Source organism: Plenodomus lingam (genome assembly GCF_022343315.1).
Source record: "Plenodomus lingam strain CAN1 chromosome Unknown contig_3, whole genome shotgun sequence".
Taxonomy (NCBI): domain Eukaryota; kingdom Fungi; phylum Ascomycota; class Dothideomycetes; order Pleosporales; family Leptosphaeriaceae; genus Plenodomus; species Plenodomus lingam.
In genome coordinates this window covers 2308278-2322943 of record NW_027093944.1, presented here as the reverse complement: position 1 = coordinate 2322943, position 14666 = coordinate 2308278, and the positions used below count along the sequence as shown (strand labels likewise).

At 54.3% G+C, this 14666-nt stretch overlaps 5 protein-coding genes across 5 annotated transcripts; 2 read left to right on the top strand and 3 right to left on the bottom strand.

Moving 5' to 3' along the window:
- Positions 1-696: 696 nt before the first annotated feature.
- On the bottom strand, positions 697-3013 carry IAQ61_008145 (uncharacterized protein). Its single transcript, XM_066097869.1, has 2 exons — positions 1639-3013; positions 697-1586 (listed from the first exon to the last, which is right to left on the bottom strand). The coding sequence occupies exons 1-2, from the start codon at positions 2653-2655 to the stop codon at positions 729-731; spliced, it is 1875 nt and encodes a 624-aa protein (XP_065952366.1). The 5' UTR covers positions 2656-3013; the 3' UTR covers positions 697-728.
- A 154-nt stretch (positions 3014-3167) lies between these two features.
- IAQ61_008144 (uncharacterized protein) lies at positions 3168-6331 on the top strand (the record flags this gene model as incomplete). Its single annotated transcript, XM_066097868.1, has 3 exons — positions 3168-3728; positions 3783-6222; positions 6315-6331. Exons 1-3 carry the CDS (start codon positions 3240-3242, stop codon positions 6329-6331), a joined length of 2946 nt encoding a protein of 981 aa, XP_065952365.1. The 5' UTR covers positions 3168-3239.
- Positions 6332-6609: 278 nt separating this feature from the next.
- On the bottom strand, positions 6610-7691 carry IAQ61_008143 (uncharacterized protein; the record flags this gene model as incomplete). The annotated part of the gene is made up of 3 exons (XM_066097867.1): positions 6610-6618; positions 6819-7241; positions 7371-7691. 3 exons carry the CDS (start codon positions 7689-7691, stop codon positions 6610-6612), a joined length of 753 nt encoding a protein of 250 aa, XP_065952364.1.
- A 470-nt stretch (positions 7692-8161) lies between these two features.
- Positions 8162-12594, bottom strand: IAQ61_008142 (uncharacterized protein; the record flags this gene model as incomplete). Its single annotated transcript, XM_003840342.2, has 3 exons — positions 11806-12594; positions 8894-11734; positions 8162-8846 (listed from the first exon to the last, which is right to left on the bottom strand). The coding sequence occupies exons 1-3, from the start codon at positions 11850-11852 to the stop codon at positions 8162-8164; spliced, it is 3573 nt and encodes a 1190-aa protein (XP_003840390.1). The 5' UTR covers positions 11853-12594.
- A 181-nt stretch (positions 12595-12775) lies between these two features.
- Positions 12776-13639, top strand: IAQ61_008141 (uncharacterized protein; the record flags this gene model as incomplete). Its single annotated transcript, XM_003840343.2, has 2 exons — positions 12776-12801; positions 12865-13639. 2 exons carry the CDS (start codon positions 12776-12778, stop codon positions 13637-13639), a joined length of 801 nt encoding a protein of 266 aa, XP_003840391.2.
- Between the last annotated feature and the right edge of the window lie 1027 nt (positions 13640-14666).

The following is a 14666-nucleotide window of genomic DNA, read 5'->3' as shown; positions in this document are numbered from 1 at the left end:
ATACACATGCAGATATACAACAAGATCACTCGAGTGCTGCGCACTCCTATTACACCACTACCTCTTTCCTACACATAGGCCCCCTTCCCATTCCTATACCTATGCCCATGACCATGCCCAAACCAAACGCATCCACATATGTACACAACAGCAACAACCACCATCCGCGCCTTGTTCATCGCACAACGCAACCACCTTCTCCTCCTGCTCCTGGTGAGGTTGAGGAGGGGAGGGGAGGGGATCATTCGTACAGCGCGTGACTATGACACAGAATATAGTATGCGTATAACATAACATACCATGTGCCTATGACAGCCCTTCCCCCCCCCCCCCCCCCTGCCTCCAACAGCCCATACCACATACCCACGCCACCCCTTCCCCCCACCTTTCCACCTAGCCATGTTGTAAACGTGGAGGTAAGATGCACGAGCAGGATATCCATTGTTTGAGTTACAAGCCCAGCTAGACTTCATCTGTGATAAATGTTGGATGGCGCATTAGGCATCAACGAGGGGATTGGAAACACTGGAACCACTGTCCAGAATTAACCTTTGAGAGTTGTTTATTTGAAAAGAAGAAATCTTGATTAAAGATAAACCTGCAATCATGGGTTTTTATACAGACATGTCCTCATTCATCTACCATCTTAAAATTCCGCATATGCAAAAACATGAAAAAACGCCCCCCCCCCTTCCCCTTCTTGCCAAAGACGCCAAGCGACACCATCCTCACCTCCCCCAGCGCCGCCAAAACCGCCATCCAAAGCCCTCGGCTCCGCCCTCGACACCTCTATACCGCTCCTTGGCACCTACATTGCGCCGTCTGCCAACCCAAGCAAACCAAATGAGCAGCCCGGCAAGCATAAAAGCGAGCACGAGCAGGGTCTGCAAGGGCTCCGCAAACACCGCTCTACTGAGGAGGAACAAGCTGACGCAGCAAAAGATTATGGGCGTCGTGATCCACGTCTTGTACGGGCGGTCGAGGTCTGGTTCGCGGACGCGCAGCACGATGAGGCCGAGCACGGTTTGGAAGTAAAAAGCGTAGCCGGAGACGCCGTAAAAGGTGACGAGGGTGTCGAAGGAGCCGATGAGGATGTAGATTGCGGTGAGGAGGGCGTTGAGGGACATTGCAGCTATGGGGGTGAAGAAGAAGCCGGCGTCGGCGTCGGCGAACCAGTCGACGAGTTTGCGTGGGATTTTGGATTTGCTGGTCGAGGAGTAGAGGGTGTGCAGGCGGATTGCGCGGTGGTTTTTGCCGAGGCCGATGGAGCCGAAGAGGGAGGGGAGATAGCCTTCTTTTCCGGCGGCATAGACGAGTCGGCCAGAGGTGAAGGTTGTGGCGTTTAGGGCGCCGAAGCAGGAGCCTGAGACGAAGAGGGCGAGGACGAGGGAGCCGATGGGACCGAAGACTTGCTGGCCAAAGGCTACGGCGACGGTGTTTGTGGACTCGATGAGTGAGGCGGGGAGCACGAGGAAGTAGGATATGTTGGCGAGGATGTAGCAGAGGATTACGAGGGGGAGGGAGGTATGGATGACGCGGGGGAGATCGCGGGCGGGATTCTTGAACTCGGCGGTTACGTAGTTGACCTGAGGCATGTTAGTTGGTGTGATGGCGATTGGGAGGATGAAGGAAATTTACATTGTCCCAGCCGTCAAAGGCCCAGAGTCCGGCGTAGAGAGCTACGGCCCAGTTACTGACGTTGGTGTTTGTGCCTTCGAACCATCCTCTGGTCTTCCACTCTGTGTTTGGCTCGCCGTTGTATGACAGGCCGGTTGCTGCAACAACGATACCGATTACTGTGACTCCCAGCAATGCCATGAACTTGAGAAACATGAAGACGTCGGCGCTCCTCGTGCCAAGCTTGGTCGATACACAGTTCAGCAGTGTGACAACGGCGAGTCCCACCAACGCGATGCTCTTGCACAACCACGTGTTCTCCTCGACAGCCTCGACTCCCATGACAGCACTAACCATGTACTCTCCAAATATGATGGCAATGATGGCTGCGGAACCCGGCTTCAGCACCATTACGGCGCACCACGTGAACAGGAACCCTGCCCATTCGCCAAAGATCTTTGATAGGTAGACTTGAGCGCCCCCGTTCAAGGGTATGGCTCCTCCCAGCTCCGCATAGCTCGCGGCCCCTGTCCACGCCAGAACTCCAGCCACCACCCAGACCAGCAGCGATGCGCCCGGCGACCCGGCATTCTTGTTGACTTGCGAGGGGGACGAGAAGATGCCACTGCCGATTATGAGACCTATTACCAGCGACAGGCCATTGAGATAGGTGAGACTCTTGTTCTTCTCCAGTGAGCCGCCATTGAGCGCATTCAACGGGTCCAAGGCAGGATTCGCAGGCGCACCGAGGGCAGTGTAGCCTTGGGCTGTGCTCGATAGAGGGAAGAGGTTGGGCGCAAAGTCAAAGGCCGAAGACACGCTATACGAGCGGTTGTGGCGGGGGCGGTTCGCGTCGTGGCCGGCAGGGTTCAATTCGGAGAGGGGGTCTTGGTCGTCAAAGGACAGCCGGCGCGACGAAGGGGTGCCTGAGGCCGAGGAGTCTTGCGAGGAGCGTCGCGAGGGCGAGGATGAGGCCAGGGAGGCGAGCTCTAAGGAATCGCGGGTGGGTGGTGGGGGGTTTGAATAGCGGCCAGCCATAGCAAGGGTGTGGAGGAGAGGAGTAGAGAGGAGCGGAGGGGGGGCAGAGGAGCGAGCGGAATTGGGGGGGAAGGACAACAACGGTGAAAGGCTACGTGCAGGCACAGCAGCTCGCCATGGAGTAGGTAGGCAAGGTAGCAGTGGATGAATATATTAGAAATAAATAGAGGAGCCTTCACCAAGGGGGAGGGGGGGGGATAAGATGGAATTACAGTTTTTGATCTTCCCCTTCAGAGACTGCGAAACCTTCCGCCGTCTAGAGGAAGAAGAGCGTCAGTGTCTAAAGGCTGGACTTTTGGTGGATTTGGGTACAGTTGGAACGGGGCTCCTAGTAGAGTAGGCCATCCTGCCATCGGGCTAGCTCCCGTCTTTTGATGCTCCACCACCAACCGAAAGCGCGTGGGAGCTGCTCCAGATCACGGGAAGCTTGGCACGGAGCCTTTGCCCTTTCGGGCATGGAGGGGACGACTTCCCATCGTGGTCGAGTCGAGACTTTTTGTTCCACCAAAATTGGGAAACCCATCCATGTCCAGCCGCCAGCTTCCTTCTTCTTCTTCTTCACGACATGCGCATGCAAACAGGTAATGCCAAGCCCATGTCTGCACCGTGTAGGCTGGCGGCCTGCCTTGACCCGTCATGCTCTCTTGCGCCCAACTTGCACCCAGTTACGATGGAAGAGCCCTCATGTCGTCGGCCCCAAGCGCGCTGAAAAAGTGCAGTTGAACGCGCTTACTGCAAAATGGCAGCCGCACTGGGACAAGCTGGCGGCGAATTGGCATGATTTGCGCCCAATCGACAGAGGAGAGGCCTATGTTCTGCCCATGTTCCCCTACCCTTCTGGCACCCTCCATCTGGGCCACCTGCGAGTCTACACCATATCCGATGTCTTGGCAAGATACAAGCATATGCAGGGCTACAAGGTCCTGCATCCCATCGGCTGGGATGCCTTTGGTCTGCCTGCTGAGAATGCCGCAATCGAACGAGGGGTCCATCCTGAGAAATGGACGCTGCAGAACATCGAGGCCATGAAGGCCCAGATGCACGTTATGGGTGGACGATGGGACTGGGATAGTGTGCGCACTGCTGGAGTCGAATGCACGAGAAACACAGGCTGATAGCTGGCTCAGGAACTTCGAACATGCGACCCCGACTTCTACAAACACACCCAGCGCATCTTCCTTATGCTGCACGAGCGCGGTCTAGCCTACCAGGCCGAGTCCCTCGTCAACTACGATCCCGTGGATAAGACGGTCCTCGCAAACGAACAGGTCGACGCCAATGGCTGTTCATGGCGCTCTGGGGCCAAGGTCGAGAAAGTCATGCTCAAGCAGTGGTTCTTGAAAATCAAAGAGTTTCAAGAGCCTCTGCTGAAGGATCTGGATGCTTTGGCAAAAGATGGCAGATGGCCTGAAAAGGTGCTGGCTATGCAGAGAAACTGGATTGGAAAGTCTGAAGGCACAAAACTATGCTTCAATGTCGAGTCGACAAGTACTGGCACACAATTCGCACCAGTCGATGTTTTTACTACCCGAGCAGATACCTTGTTTGGTGTGCAGTATATTGCACTCTCTCTGCGTCATCCCATCGTTCAGCAGTTAACGGTAGACGACGACGCTCTCCGTTCCTTTATTGATCGAGCAAACGATCTGCCGCCTGACACCAAAGAAGGCTATCGACTTCCAGACATTGTCGCAAAGAACCCGATTGCAAACTTGATCAACACTGACCATGCACATATTCCCATCTATGTTGCTCCATATGTCCTGGATGACTACGGATCAGGCGCCGTCATGGGTGTACCTGGCCACGACACTCGAGACCACGCATTCTGGCGCACCAATGAGGGAGACCACCCAATCAAAACTGTCATTTCTGTCAAGCCTGGTAAATCACCAAAGCCACTAGTTCCGGGAGACGATGACGTGCCAGTCACTTGTCGAGGCTTCGTAGCTGCCGATGTTGAGCGTTTTGGAGGTATGCGGTCCGAAAAGGCCGTGACCAAGATTGTGAACGCCCTGCAACGTATCGGACAACCAGCCAGTATGACATCTAACTGGAGGTTGCGAGACTGGCTGATCAGTCGCCAGCGCTACTGGGGAGCGCCCATTCCCATTATCCATTGTGACTCTTGCGGTCCAGTGGCTATTCCGGAGGAGGATCTCCCGGTTAAGCTGCCTGATCTACCAGACAGCTTCTTCCAGGGTAGAAAAGGCAATCCACTGGCTGAAGATGAGAACTGGAAAAAGACCAGCTGCCCCAAATGTGGCTCAGCTGCAGAACGAGAGACTGACACCATGGACACATTCATGGATTCGTCATGGTACTTTTTCCGATTTCTCGACCCGAAAAACCAGGAGGCATTAGTAGATCCAGATAAAGCAAATGCGGGTATGCCAGTGGACCTCTACGTGGGTGGTGTGGAGCATGCTATCCTGCATCTACTTTACGCCCGCTTCATTTCAAAGTTCCTCGCCACAACATCTACCTGGCCACAGGGCAAAATGGTCAATGGAGAGCCCTTCTTGCGGCTTATTACTCAAGGCATGGTGCACGGGGAGACATACACAGATCCCGCAACGGGCCGGTTCCTTCGACCCGATGAAGTTGATTTGACGAACCGCTCGAAACCTGTTATTAGGGCAACTGGTCTCACGCCCAACAAAAGCTACGAAAAGATGTCCAAGAGCAAATACAACGGTGTGGACCCCGGAGTCACCATTGCAAAATACGGCGCCGATGCTACACGTGCACACATGCTCTTCCAAGCTCCTGTTAGCGACGTGCTCGAATGGGACGAGATGAAAATTACTGGTGTCCAGCGCTGGCTACAGCGCGTAATCCGTCTCTCCACTGGCTTCTGGATCCCCGTTCTCGACTTTAAAACCTTTCGCGTACCCGTTGAAACCGACACAGCCATCCTCTCCATCCTGGAGGACCTCTCCTCCCGCGGTCTTCTCAAAAGAATATCAACATCCCCCAGTCTATCCGATGCAAGCTTCTACCCAAGTCCACACAATCTCCTCCCCGCTCTTTCGGAAGGCGAAACCCACCTCTGGGCCGAAACCCAACGCACAATCTTCACCGTCACAAGATCCTACACCGAAACCTATTCTCTGAATACCATTGTTAGCGACCTCATGACCCTCACGAATACCATCTGGGATACCCCGCATCTCTCCCAAACAACCCCCTATCTCAAATGGCACGCCACCGCCCAACTCGTCCGCATGCTCGCCCCCATTGCGCCCGGCGTCGCAGAAGAATCCTGGTTCAACTTACACAACATCACTACTACCGCCACCACATCCCCGCCTGCCGCATCCAATTCTCCCGAGATTTCCTCTACTGTATTTGCATCCGGCTTCCCCACCCCTGATTTAGACAGCCTTGCATACCTCCTCACTACCCGCACCTGCGTCGTCCAAGTCAACGGCAAACGCAAGTTTCAGGCTGAGATTGCGGCACTGCCGGATCATCTGGTGGGCAGGCGTGAGGAGGTGGCGCGATCTGTGCTGAAGCAGTTGTTGCGGACGGAGGAAGGGAAGGCGTGGTTTTCAAAGGGGGAGGGTAAGGTTTGGAAGATGGGGGAGGGGGCAGAGAAGGGAGAGGGTATGCTTGGGGGGTTGTTGCCGGCGGGCTGGAATGTTATTGTTGTTAAGGGGGGAGGGTTGTGTAATTTTGTTGGGCCGAGGAGGCGGGGTGGGGAGGGGGAAAGGGGAGGGTGAGTGAGGGATGTGGTGGGTTGGGGATTGGAAGAGTGAGGAATGTTTGTGTATTTATACCGTGTACTATTTGACTAAAGGGATCCTCTATATCTATCAAGTGATCCATTGTATGTACGTCTACACTTTTCCACCACACCAAGGCACTTCATCCCCCAGTAAACAAACTTCGAATCCTCACCCCCTCGCCCTAGGCCTCAACCTCAACCCCCCTTCCCCTTCCCCCTCACCCCTATCCCTCCTAACCTGCGCTTCAACAATCCTCCCGACATCCCCCCCACCCTGTCTAACCCCACCCCTCAGCAAATCCACCACCACCCTCCCCCTCCCCAACGTCTCCTCCACCAAGCCCTCCACCTCCGCCGTCCCCACCCTCCCATACCAAATCCCACACCCAGCCAACGCATTCCCCGCCATCCCCGGCGGAACGTAAAAAATCACGTTGCCGGCATACTTGTGGCCGCCAATGTGACTAATGAGTGCGACGTCGGCGGTCCAGCTGCGACGCGCGAGATGCGTGCGGAATGCAGATTGCAATATGGGACCGAGGGTGCCGCAGCGGGAGTCGCGGGAGGCGTGGCCGCAGATGAGAATGGTTGGGGTGGTGATGGGATCAGGTTTGGGAAGGGTAGAAGCGCATGCGGGGTTGCGGGTGAGATTTTGCTTTTGGGCCGGGGTGAGGGCGGTGTGGAAGGGGTGGAGGGAAGTTGGTTTGAGGTAGGCGGAGGCGAAGTTTGAGAGGGCGGGTTGGGAGTTGGGCATGTTTTTGAGTTTTTGGAAGCTCGGGAAGAGGAGGGCGGTTGTTGTGTTTTGGGGGTTGGATTTGGGGAGGGAGGAGGCGGTGAGGAGGATGTTTGTGAAGGGCTGTGTGGGAGGAGAGGGGGGGTTGATGTGTCAGCTTTTTCTTTTGGTATTGTTCTTAGGAGGCAAATTTTCTCTCTTCTTCGTGGAAGGGTGGAGGGTGGAGGGTGGAGGGTTAGGGGACGCACCTACATCGAATGCGACGCCGCCTTTGCCAATGATACCTTTGATCCCGTTGACGAAATCACCCGTCTCGCCTTCCTCCTGCGCAATATTGCTGGCCCAGTCCTCCTTTCCGGTACAAATAACAACGTGCTCAGCGTATGCAGCCATTGTGTTTAATAGCGGCGACTTGCGATCGATATCGAGGTCTGGCGGCATCGCAGCGCATTCGCAGGTTGGGGAGGGACATGTCTGCGTATACGGTATTGTTACTTGTCGGCGTGAGGCTATACTGGAGAATTTCCGGACTGTCTGTGTCGTTGGTGCCCGAGGGAGACGCGTGAGGAACATGGCGTGTGCGGAGATCCAGACGATTGGGAGGAGAGCTGGGGGAAGGTTGTATGTTGGATCGGAACGAGGTTCCGCAAGGATGACGGCTTTTGTTGTCGGCGATGACGGAGCTCGGTCTTCGGACTTGGTATCTTTGAGCCTAAATCCAACGACACGCGCCTTTTCTTTCCCTAGCTATAGGTCCAATAGCATACGTAATTGTCGTTCTGGCAAGTTTTGAGTAATTGCATCCTTCTCACAAACCAATGTAGACGAAGTCAGGCAACCGTTCCTCCCTGGAAAAAAAAGAAGATATGAAACCTCCGCTTATGCTTATGCCAAATGCCTTGCCCCAACGCCAGCGCTAACGATCAACAACCACCCCCATCGCCAACGCCAACGCCAATCGCAATGCATAAATATACAGTCTAAACATGACCTAAAAGTTCCTCCATCAAACTATTCCTCACTCAATCAATTCCATCACAACCCTACTTCCCCCCGAAAATCCTCTTGATATCCGCAAACTTGACCGGCTTAACAAGATACATATCCACACCCGCCTCCTGTGCATCCCTCTGATCTTGCGCACTTGCTAGCCCCGTAAGCGCCACAATGTGCGATTTCTGCAACCCACTTTTGACCTCAAACTGCCGAATCTGCCGCGTACTCGTCAACCCATCCATGACCGGCATACTCAGATCCATGAGCACAAAGTCAAACGGTCGTGTGGGAGGCGTGGTGGAGAGGGCTTCTGATTTGTAAATTTCCAGGGCTTCGAGGCCGTTGGTGGCTTCGGCGTAGCGTAAATTTTGTCGTTTGGCAAAGACGACGAGCAGCTTAAGATTGATAGCGTTGTCGTCGACGAGAAGGACGCGTGGGGAGAAGTATTCGCCCGTCTCGGTGCGGATGGGGGATGTGGGTGTTATGGTGGAAGGGAACGCGTGGGAGGTGGGTGGGGAATCCATGGTGGAGTTCATGGTGTACATTTTAGATACGTCTTGGGAAAAGGCGTCGCTGAGGCTGCGGGATATGTGGCTACCAGGTGGTGCGAGCGTTTGGAGTTGTTGCACGATTGCGGTGCTCAAGGAGCGGGAAATCGGGCGTTCAGTGTGGTGGGTGGAGGCGCGCTTCTGGCATTGGAGAAGGGCGCGGGCTAGCTTACGGGGACCGCAGCTAGAGTGGTGTTAGATCTGGTTTGTGTGGGTTCTGAATGGACTTACGGTTGCGTGACTATCTCTGCTACCCAACCCAGTGCTTCAATTTGTCGGCCTAGTCGTGACTCCACATTCGTCCTCTCTCCTGTATCTGTGCAGATGCAGACAACGGATAGCGGCGCTTTGTTGACTCTGCTTGCACCCGCCTTGTGTATCAACTGATCGAGGGACGGCGAGTCCGTGAGCAGAAATTCCACGTCGGAGATGCATGTGTCGGCGCCAGCGTCTTTGGTAATGTCCATTCCAAGCCCCCTGCAAGCATTCACCATGGAGGCCTTGGTCTTCAGCCCTCGTGCAATCGACCGTGTATCCGACTCACAGATGATGCTGACACGCGTTCCCTTCAAGACTTTGGGACAAGCAAGAAGATCCGGATTCTGGATAGTTTCGCTTTGCCCAGTTGGCAGCTGCACCGATACCTTGATGGTAGTACCCTCGCCAATGGCACTGCGAACTTCAATCTCTCCCTTAAGTGACTCCACGATCTGCTTGACAATACTTAGTCCCAAGCCAGTACCAGAACTGAAGGGGTCTTCTTGGCTGAAAGGCGAAAACAGTTTCGATTTCTGATAATCGACCGACATGCCTCGGCCAGAGTCTTGTACACTCAGAGAGAGCTTGACCGAATGAGGCGAACTGTTGGCCTGAACCATATCTATCGCAATGTAGCCAGAATCGGTATACTTGAGCGCATTGCCAAGTAGATTCATCACAATGCGTCGGAGAGCGCCAGGTTGTGAGCGTACTATCCAACTGGCCCGTGGTTCAACAATCAGAGACACAGCGACCGAGCCATGAGTGTCTCGGCCCTCGAGAAGAATGCCATCGCTTCCGGGAGTTCTCGCGCCGTTTGCCATGGCACTCTCTGCTTGATCGTAAATTGCAGATCTGCTGATATTACTAGTTTTCCGGAAGGTGTGCCCAGTGCAGACCGTGTCGCAGACTTCTTCTACGAGTTGCGCCACATCGAAATCAGCAGTGACTCCCAGGATAGAGTTGTCGGCTGGAAGTCTCTTCGATCGCCCTTCGCCCCTTTGCTTCTTCTTTGAAGTTGCGTCGCGCAATTTGTTGATCTTGGCGTAGTCGAGAACATGATCAATCGTATCGAGAAGCGTCTTTCCACATGTTTCTATAGAGGAGACCAGTGATTCTTGATAAGCGTTTGCTACCGTATCGCGGAGGAACTCGACTGAGCCGAGAATGCCATGCAGCGGCGAACGCAATTCATGAGAAATAGATGCAATGAATGTGGTTTTGGCGCGGTCGGCCCTTTGCGCACTAAGACGTGCAATCTCACTTGCTATGCTGTTTCCGAAGGCTTGCAGATATGGCAGCTCATTCTCGGGGCTCATGAGCCTTCCCGCTTGAGTAGTCCAAATGAAGCCCCCCGCTACCCACCGTTCAGAGGCAGGATCCCATACTGGTAGAAAGATGAGAGTCCGCACGTTGGGCAGCACTTGGAGGAATTCCATAGGAATAAACCTTTCACGCCTTTTCCTAGACTTCTTGGCCGCTGACGACGACTTGGCGCCCGTGGGCGATGCGGGCATGTTGCGGTCAGACTGGTCAGTTTCGGATTTCTCGGATATTTCATCTGAACTGTTGATGCCAATTCCTTCATCGCTGTAGTTGAAGAACTTGCCAAAAGGATATTTCTGGATATATCTTTCCATGGCAGATTCCGTAAAAGCAAAATCTGTATGAACTAGTGCGGCGATGCCTTCTCGCAATGACAGCCCTGCCACCGGACAAGGTTTTGCGTTGAGCAGCGGATTATCCGTTGCTCGATCTGCTATGATCTCCTCTTGACGCTTCCTGCGCGAGGTCGCCATGGAATCACCGGTATCAATGTCCGAGGTGTTATGTGTTCCGCTCTCATCGCTGCTCCCTACATGTCGGCTGGCTTCATGGAGATGGACTTCAATACTGGCAGCCGATGTGTCGAAAAAGACTACACCATCTGCCTCAGTGCTCTGCCGCATGATGCGAGCTGCTCGTTGAAATACGCGCGTGACGTCCGACTGATGATCAGGTTTACGCTGTGCCTGCTTCTTGGCCGCTTGGATCACGGTGGAAGGCAATTCTTCCTCCTCATCCAAGGTCTGGAGACGGGCATTCTCGGTCTGCTTGTCCATGGTCGAGGGCCTGTTGCCGGCATCGTCACGCGAATCTTGGACAGAAGAACGCTGAATGAACTGCGTCAGGCCACGGACCATACGTTCTCCTTTGCTACGGTCAAGGCTGTCCTTGGCCAGCTCGAGGTGCTCCATGACGGCGGCTGCCACGTCGGCCATGAAGCGCAATTCAGCAGCGCTAATGCCCTCGCGCGGGTGCTCATCAGAAATGGCATAGACGCCGATGCGGTGGCCTGCTTTGGTGACAATGGGCACACCAGCGTAGAATCGAACGCCGGGCTCGCCCTTGACGTAGTCCTTGTCAGCGAAGCGAGGGTCCAGGCGACAGTCGGGAATGACCATGGCTTCCGCCGTGTAGGTGCCGCCATCGGCTTCCTTGGCCGTATACGTGGACGAGAAAGTGTGGTAGCAGACGGCGTCCGTCTTGTTCAAAATGGCGTTTCCCAGCCAGACCTCGTCCTCTGGGTTTTCGGCCGTTGGCGTGAAGAGGGAAAGGGTGCGTGTGGCCTCGGCTAGAATGTACTGGCGGTTCGAGTCGATGAGCGACACCATGGCCCGCCTGGCGTTCAAACGAAGCGTCGCAAGCTGCGCAAAGGCCGTCAGGCTCCTGTCGCGGCCAGCCTCTGGACGGTAGCCCTCGTACGTCAAGCCCTTTTTTCCGCTGCCATCAGCATCGACGAGGCTCTTCGCGTCCAACCAGGGCCTATAATATCTGGCGGACACGGTCGTCAGTTCCCCTCACATAGCAGGATAGACACACACGATTTAGGCGGGTGTACCGACCGATGCAGGTCGCGCTCACGAGCGGCCTCGGGAAATGGTGTGGGCATGGCGACGGGAGGTGGGGGAAGGGAGGGAGGGAGGGTATGTGGTTTTTTTTTTTTTGACTGATGCTATCGCATGACCAGAACCTTATGTGTGTACACAGTCTAGGTACCGGTAAAGGAAATTCTTCTCTGGTAGAATATGAGTGCTGTTCTCAACAGATATCTACAGCGTCAGTGGCAACAAACAAACGCGACATCAGAACGTGTGGCAGCCGCGGAAGACAATCGGATTCTGGACTCGGCAGGCAAATGGAAAGGGCCTGTAGGTCGTATGTACTACCGGTATGCACTCGATTGGCATGGCCTCGATTGGTGTTAGACATGGCTGCCGCCCCCTCCCCTCTGCCCCTCGGGTGGAGACGAAACGGTGTTCTGTGCTCCAACCCCGTCACCGTCTTGCAGAAGGATTCAATTCGCTGTGCACGAGGTCTCGAAACGGCATGGGCCGCTACAGGAGTTGGCGAATCAGGGGGTGTCTGCTGGAGCCGTTGGACAGCGGGTTGCCTGGCTGAGCAAGTGAGCGAGGATAAGGCGGAGACTCTTGGCCTGCGTTCCCCACTGGAAAGGTCTCTGGAATGTGTCAAGTGACGAGTCTGTGTATTGTACTGTACGCACCCAGCACCGGCTGCGACCAAGAAAAGAAGAATGTCTCGTCTCCGAGAATCTTGGGATGACGTGGGCAATCCAATCGAGATTAGGAGAGCAACACGGCACGGTACGATTCAAGTACAAACCTTGGAAGTGCCTAGCTTAGCGGGCGGCCAAGGCTGTTGCCGATCTCCCGTCTTCTGGCCGATGTCCAAGTAACTACACAAGCTTCAATTCTTCAATTCTTCTCTCTAGCCGGTCAGCAACCTTGACCCGCCCGCCCAGGTGAAAAAAAAAAGAAAGAAATTGCTATCGCTGCCTCACGTGGCTTGGGCACCATGTTTCACCTCGCGGGAGCACAACGGTAATTCTTTTCTCACCGCCCCGCTGTGTCGGCAAACCTGCATCCTGAGCTGACTGGACACAGTGTACGTCGTGAAGACCTACAGTCGCCGTCATCGTCGCCGCGATCGTCACCTGACCCGGCCTTCGAAGAGCTCCTGCGCGCAAAGATACAGACAGATTTTACGTATACTACCACCAACACTACTGCTACCGATCACGATCTTGCAGACCGCGTCGATGATGCCCCACCTAGCGACGATGACGAGGCTGAACTACGACTCTTCGCCGCGCCCTTGAATGCTCCTCCAACCACCCAAAAGATTCGCCTCTCTTCCCCAGGAGCCCAAGTAGGAGAGCCTAGCATCTTGACCAAAAGGCCCCTGACCTACTACTTCGCCGATGATCCGACAAGCGACGAGGAAGCTACGCTCCAGGTAGCTGCCATAAGCGGGCAGACAGTAATAGAGCTGTCGCGCCAGCCATGGCCGGGTTGCGCACTCCCATGGAAGGTGCGTACGATTTCAGCCACAGGGATGAAGAAGGAGGTCCTGGTCGGCCATCCTCCGACCCTCGTCACGGTAGAGGACAAGGCGCACAAGCGGACACGGAAGAACAAGAAGACGCGCATCGCCATCAGGAAGAAGCTGCAGGCTAGAAAAGAAAAACAGAGCGAGAGAGAGAGGGTGGCGCAAGAGAAAGAAGAGGCAGAAAGAGAGAAGAGAACACGAAGGAACAGGGAGAAGAAGTTGAAGAAGAAGGCAAGAGATCAAGCCAAGAAGGCCGCTGCTGGTGTTGGATCGGGAGATGAAAACGTGGCAGAGTCGGTCACGAACCAAGATTCCCCCGCTGAAGACTGAGGGCAGAACACGAAAAGACCAGCACGCTTTCATACTCGGTCCCTGGATCTCAGTATTTGGTCTTCGCAATCTTGTGGTTTGTGAGGAGGAAATCTTTTCTGTCTTGCTCCATGCTATATCTGGCGACCACGGCTGCCATCACCCTACAAGATGCTTCGTCGTTGCGCAATGGTCGTCGGGCCCCGTAGCCGACGAGGACAAGAGCTTCATTCGAGCCGCCGATGATAAACCCGAGATTCCGCAATGCTAGAAAAGAATGCCAAGAGAACCAAACGACTATGCAAAAAAGATCAGAACATCAATGAGACGGCAGAATACATCCACTCCAACTATTACCTGACCCAGCCACGGTGGCATAAAATCAACACCGAATAGGTATATCGCTGCTTTCGTAGCCCAGCGAGACTTTGTTCCAGGGTCCACCCTCCATTGCTTGAAGATATCCAGCTAGATCTCCGCTGCCGAGTTCGCCCCTCTTGTGAAGAAGAAGCACAACGACAAAGAAGCTCGAGCCGCATATGCTGCAAGCAGCTATTACCCGCCTGTGAACACGCATCGCTGGCCTTGGCCACGCGAAGACAGGGATTGGAACATCTGAACTATTTATTCAGGCGAATTGTCGTTTTGAAGGTTCGAGTACATTGGTGCAATATATGTACTCGAGGAGAAATAAACCAGTCATGGTTTAACCTAGTACTCAGCGCAATGCCAATCCTAGATGTTGGAGGAATAGTATTAAGGCCTTTTTGTTTCCTACGGTATACCCAATATGCCTGACATCAAGTAGAAAACTGAGGCCTAGAAACTCGAGAATACAAAAAGCAACATGCAAAAAATCCAGCAGAAAAACACTCAAATCAACTCGGTTACCCCTGGACTCACATTCGCACTCCAACCGCTCAAACTGCGACTCTCCAATGTCCAATGTCCAATCTCAAAATTCTAATCATTCACTCCCTACACCACACTCCAACAGCTTCGCCATCACGCCCACACGAGTCCCGCCATTTAATCAGTCTCGACTCGC